The sequence below is a fragment of the Barbatula barbatula genome (genome assembly GCF_947034865.1).
Source record: "Barbatula barbatula genome assembly, chromosome: 17".
Lineage (NCBI taxonomy): Eukaryota > Metazoa > Chordata > Actinopteri > Cypriniformes > Nemacheilidae > Barbatula > Barbatula barbatula.
In genome coordinates, this window is record NC_136780.1 from 2,141,093 (window position 1) to 2,147,800 (window position 6,708).

General features: G+C 35.2%; 1 protein-coding gene across 1 annotated transcript; it reads right to left on the bottom strand.

Annotated features, from left to right (window-relative positions):
* Positions 1-3,884: 3,884 nt before the first annotated feature.
* On the bottom strand, positions 3,885-6,123 carry LOC306907074 (N-acetyltransferase family 8 member 3). The gene is made up of 2 exons (XM_079478908.1): positions 6,028-6,123; positions 3,885-4,801 (listed from the first exon to the last, which is right to left on the bottom strand). The coding sequence occupies exons 1-2, from the start codon at positions 6,044-6,046 to the stop codon at positions 4,092-4,094; spliced, it is 729 nt and encodes a 242-aa protein (XP_079335034.1). The 5' UTR covers positions 6,047-6,123; the 3' UTR covers positions 3,885-4,091.
* Between the last annotated feature and the right edge of the window lie 585 nt (positions 6,124-6,708).

A 6,708-nucleotide genomic window follows, 5' to 3' on the forward strand; every position in this document is an offset into this window, starting at 1 on the left:
GTGCTGCACATCCGTGGTGAAATAAGAGCCCTTCTGCCCTGTGAAGTGCTCACCGTACGTGACTCTGGTTTCAAGTGGATTTTCAAAGAGATTAAAAAGGTGTTCACAGTTTACGGACATAATGAAAGTTGTGTGCTGCTGGCAGTGTGTGTTGGGATATCACATGCTGATGTGTGAGGATTATTATAAACACCCCAGAGAGGTGCATCCTATTTAGACATGACTTGTGAATTGTCAAGACTCAGAGTAAGCCAAGAAAAGAGAGCATTCACGGGCCGGCTGCTTAAGCTTTTATTCAATGCAAACAGCTGATCAATCTTTCGTATATCAACAATGAAACAAGGTTATTGTAAATGTGACAATCCTTTAATAAATATATGACATTTATTTGTTTGCTAAAAGGGAAATAGTCTTAAAATAATAGCAATACCAAATGCTTTATGCACTTTTGCACAGTTAGTGGTTGTTTCTGGTTGAATGTCTCTTTTTGTCTTGTAGATTTCTTTATTATGCTTTAAAAAGCACTATTAAACTTTCAACATTTCAAATGGGGCAATGGACTCAAAATAGTATGCTAGTATACATCGGAATAACGTGGCATATACTGTACATAATGTGAAAAGTGGTCGAAAAAAGAATAACTGGTAAAACATTCAATATTTCTAATAATCATATGCTGTAAATGTAAGTTAATATAAAATATTAAATGATATAAATAATTTATAAATAATTAAATTTATAAATAATAATAATAATCTTCATCATCATCGTCATTATCATATTAAATAAGTGATTAAAATAATTTCACATATAAAAACAAAATAAAACAAAAAAATGTAACATTCAACATGTAGTGTTTTATTATTTTACATATTTATTTTTATTACAAATCAAATTTTCGGATATTTCATTTATACAACAATAATACCTAAGAAAACGTAATATAATATCATTTTAAATGTTGCTTAAACAACTTATATTGTTTGGTGTAGTTCCAAAGTGTACCAGCAGGGGCTATTTGACTAGATTGAAAAACAATTTCCCATTATGCAGTTTATCTTTTGCATAAGGTTCCACCATTGTTAACTAGGAAGTCTTCAGGTCTGAGTGAATAGAAAAGTTAAAAAGTAAGGGTGCATTTCACATTCAGATGAACCAAACTCTTTGGTGACATAGCCGAAGACTTGAACCGTGATGAAGAGTTCAGTAAGACTGTGGTGTCAAAGGAAAAACCTACTATAGCAACGACGTCTACCTCAAATCTCCTCTATTTATATAAAAACGCATATTTGTATTTATGAATGAATTTATACTCATTTTCAACACATGCATCAGAAGCCATTATGTTGCATAAGATCATTTGTTGCGGATACCCTGCTTTTTGTATTTATAGGAAGATTGTCTGGGATTTTCCATCGGCCTATGATAGAACAATGTTCAACTCAAGACATGCCGAGCGATAGCACAGAGCTCCTTAAATCTGCCTTCATCCATCACACTTCAATTATGATCCGAATCATTCACAGATCACACCATTTAATATGATTTGGTCTGAATTCATCTCTGTAAGGCACATCTGTTTGCCATCATTGATTTGTGTCAGATGAGAAGAGCTTTTGAGGAGAACTTGTTGAAAGAAAGTCCTAGATCTGAACTTCCCTTCAACCGGTGACCTGAAAGAGACTGTGAGTTTGAAGCTGTTCTGCTGACAGAGGTCATCCTGACATTGTGTGAAATCGCAAACTATAGCGATCCGTATCCTGCTGTCACAGCGTGCTGGGGAATATACGCTCCCACATAAATAATGATGAGATCAACGCTTCGCTCTAAATCACTGTTATACTTATATGAAATGGAAAATTACGGCATACCTTGATTTCAATATCATTTGACACTGATTGTGGCGTATCGGACTTTACATGCCCTGGAACTTATGGATTGTGGTTCCTTCTTAAAGTGACAGTTCACTAAAAATAAAGAAACTTTCATCATTTTCTCGCCCTCTTGTCATTTCAAACCTGTGTGACTTTCTCTCTTCGGCAGGACACTAAAGAAGATATTTTGAAGAAAGTTGGTAATCGAACAGCGCTGGCACCCGTACGTACACAAACCAAATGCAAGCGAATGGGTACCAACAACATTCTTGAAAATATCTTCTTTTGTGTGATGCAGAAGAAAGTTGTTGTATTTACACATTATAAACAAATACAGACGATAAATATATTTTCTGTCCATTCTAGTAATGATGCATGGAAGAATTCACCCAATAAATGAAATCTTCAACTTCTCCATATTTCCAAAAGATATCAAGGCTCAATAGATTCATGTCAAAGCTGTTTGCCAATTATTCAGCATTAACATGGCGGTTTTATCTGTGCTCACCTTGTTATGTGTGCCTTTTGTATATGTGCATATGCATGCGCTGAAATAATGATGTGCAATTTACAAAATTAGTTTAAAAGCCGTCCTTACGCATGGTATGAATAATAATGCTGGAAGTCATTACTAGAAACTAATTCCTCTCTGAGTGGCTGAAAGAGGTTTGGTACCACCGGAGAATGTATGACCTGTTGGCCGGACGCTTCTTCAATAACGTATGATAGGATCTGAGCGGGTGATTGATGTCTGTGTTGCTTCGTCTGATGTGTGAGCGTGTGTGTCTCCTTTGGGAAGGGTTTAATATGTTTTGATAATACTTTGTAGGTGGGAAATAACTATACGCAACCTGAAAGTCCATGTGTCATATAATATTTTATCATATTTGAAGAGTTTATGTTGCAAAAACAGATCACTTGAAATAAAAATAAAAAATGTATCATCCCAATGAATATCAATCAAACTACAGTGAAGATGTTTTGATTAAGTTATAAATCTAATTTAAAATACATAATTTTTCAACGTTTTAAAAAACTTCTGTTCTGTCTTTGCAGATAAACTCTTCATGTAGACATTATATAATACTTTACAATATTTTTCATTTAAATTGTTATAAACAATATTTCAATATTTATTTTTAAATATATAATTTAATGAATAAAATACATTTTAATTAATATAATTAATTATTTTTATATGCCATCATTGCTGGTCCCGTTACACCTTGTGTAATGAACAATGTTGTATGTACTAAAGTGACCCACGGAAAAAAAGAGGCTTGTGCTGCTAATCTCCAATAATTCAATAATGGCGCTGTTTAACGGGACATGGATTTAAGTCTCAGCGATTTGAGTCGTAAACAGTAAACTCCTTATTCTGACCTACACAATAGACTTACATGCATGATGTCTTTGTACCAAAAGCATTTAATACCTTTAGTTGCTTTCTATAGCGGTACATTTCAGTAGGAGAAATGACATTCATCTTTCCCATAAAAGTATCTGAAAGTTCCATTACAAAACTAAAAATATAATTTCAGTATAATTTCAACACTGCTTGAGACTACATTGGCTCTCTTTTTAGTTTATAAAAGACTTTTAAACATACTTGAGGTGTAACAGTAGTAAACTTTGAGTACAAAAAGAACTTTACGACTATGTTTCTTGTTTGTACTGCAAGAATCCTTATAGACATATTGGTGGTTTACTAGTTCACTAGGTTTTAGCACATTTTTGAGTTTATGAAAGTGAACCCTGAAGTACACACTCAGTAAACTTCTAGTTTAGCGGTTTTTATACAGCAAGTCTATACGTTTTCTTTAAGTGATCTCACGGGAATTTGTAACTATTCTTGGTGGCTTATTCGTATGAATTTGTATGTTGTGACTCGTACAAAAACATGCAATTAGAATAAAAACAATTCAGAATGAGAGTTCAAAGTTCAAATAGCACACTTAAAGTCTGATTTTTGTAAGGGTTAGAATAATTAAAGTACTACTTACAATAGATACACACCATCATATTTTGATTGTTTATTGCATGTGCTTTTTCTTTAGGTCTAATATCACAGAGAGATGACATTTTCAAACAAATCCCATTCATTTAATCTGGGTGCTAAATACTGACCTAGAATGTATACTTGTTGTTATCAGTGAGTGCGAGCTATAAATCTACATACGGTATCTAAAGTTGTAAAACAGTTAACATTAACATTGTTCATAGATACTTCTCCATTCGTATCATATTGATCCTGGCCAGTTTCGATACCCAAGGGTAAGTGTGCGTGTCGGTATGTGTGCATGTCACTGTAAAGCCCAGTTTTTGGAACAGCGAAATAGCCGCCGTCTGTGGAGAGCTGATCTCCACGAACACACGAGAAAGTCCCTGTTTCTTACAGAACTCTACGGCGGTCTCCGCCAGCTGGGTTCCCAGACCCTTACGGCGCTGAGGAAGAGACACGATCAACTGAAAGATGCCCCCTACGTTTATTCCCAAAGACCCTCTGTCCTCTGCGTTACCGTTCCAACAGTCCTTTACACCCACCACAGCCAGAAGCCCGGCGACCTTTGACCTCCCGTTGACCTCCGCCTCCACCAGCCAGAAATGATGCACAGGGTTATCCAGGAAGTTGACCTGAATGTTGAACATTTCCACATCCAGCCCTTTTTTCAGGTAGCTGTTGTAAATCTCGTAGCAGCAATAATAAATCAAACTGACCCACGCTCCGGCGAAGAGCAAAGCCTGGAGGTAGGAGCTTCCGCCAAGAACATAGCCCGCCACGGAGATGCTGAGGGTCATGCCGATGTGGTCCGTGTGTCTCATAGCTTTGAAGAAGGCTGGATAGACGTGCTCCATAATTCCGAAGCGGAGGAGAGAGATGACGGCAGATTTATCTGTGGGCTTGTAGGGACGAATTACACATTGCACTGCAAGAGAGTTGCACGAGATTTAAGTCAAAATGTGTGACCCTTGAGGCATCAATGCATATGCATTGAATCAATGCCACGTAGAATTAAGGCAGTTCTGAAGGCGAAAGGGGGTCAAACACAGTATTAGTATGGTGTTCCTAATAATCCTTTAGGTGAGTGTATATATATATATATATATATATATATACAAAGAATAGAAAAAAGGACAGGAAGAGAAAACTACAGGCAAAGAAAAAGACAGAAAGAAAGAAAGAGAGAGAGAGAGAGAGAGAGAGAGAGAGAGAGAGAGAGGGAAAGAGAGAGGGAAAGAGAGAGGGAAAGAGAGAAAGAATAGAAAGAAGGAGAGGAAGAGAAATATATGGGCAAAGAAAGAAAGAAAGAAAGAAAGAAAGAAAGAAAGAAAGAAAGAAAGAAAGAAAGAAAGAAAGAAAGAAAGAAAGAAAGAAAGAAAGAAAGAAAGAAAGAAAGAAAGAAAGAAAGAAAGAAAGAAAGAAAGAAAGAAAGAAAGAAAGAAAGAAAGAAAGAAAGAAAGAAAGAAAGAAAGAAAGCACCATAAAGGTGAAAGACAAGCTGTGTAACTTTCACATCTAATTACAAAACATTTAAAGATTATGCAAATTAATACAAATTTCAACAATTTACAAGAATTCCCATTAAAACATGAATAAATTAGTAATTCAACACATTATTCAATTTTCATTTTCATTGACTGTACATAAAACCCATATATTTAAAAATATTGATAAACACCCAACAAGTTTGTAATGAGCATAATCTTAAGCATTGATGTCACCAAGCCCATGAACATTAACATCGCGTCTAAACTAAGCAGTTTATCTGTTTCAAGTAGAAAGTTTCGTAAGACCACAACATCTTTCCGACTTACTGAATACCTTTAGCCCCATGATGAACAAATGATGTGATGTGTAATACATAATAATAATGGCATCTGCCAAATGAATAAATGTAAAAAATAAAAGTAGGTTTCACATTTTTTAAACATCTCATTTGGCGTGAAAAAAAGTAAATGAATTAATTAAAAAGAGTTGGCAAAACTCTCAGTACAATCTAGAGAATAACATTTTGTGGCAAAAAGTAAAACATTTTTAACAAAAGCAAGCTATTCCAGTCCTGTCATGCTAATTGAATTAACAGGAAAGGCAGCGACACCCTTGAACATCTTCCTTAACACATTTACACCCATATAAAATACTCAAACTTACAGTTAGTGTTCTGTGCCATCGCTGCCTCTCTTCCGCTCTGCGTGAACTTTACTCACAGTACCAAACAAATAACCCTCTCACAGGCCAGCTCAGAGAAGAAAACACAACCGCGTGTTCTTGGTATTTAATGTGATCGGCACTAATCTCAGACTGTTGGTGAAATGACGTTTTTGTATGACTCAAGCTAATTTGATATGGTACATTTCATACGCAATGCTCATTCAAAGTGCTTAACATCAAAATAATGAAAATAATCATCTAAATTAATCGCAACAATAAAGCAAGGAATTTAAAAACCTTTAAAATAATGAATATATTATACATGAAATATAGTACAGTCAGTTCGGACACGTCACAGATCTCATTCATGAAATGCACAGTTAAAAAGATAAGTTTGGGGTCTGCATTTAAATGTTGATAATGTTTTAGCACATCTGATCTCCTACTGCGGGAAACAAGTTAAAAGCGGACTTAGAAATTCAAAACACAGTGTTTAGCTATTATTATTAACTTTTGATTTGAACGCTTTATATAGTTTTAAGTGTTTTAAACACTTTCTTCTTTCTTTGTAGTTTTGTAAAACACTGAAATGGCGCTGTAAACGAAATGATGTGCTGTATAAATAAACTCGCTCTGGTTTTGCTGAGTCTGTTTGCGAGCTGCAAATTTGGCCTGGGTTTT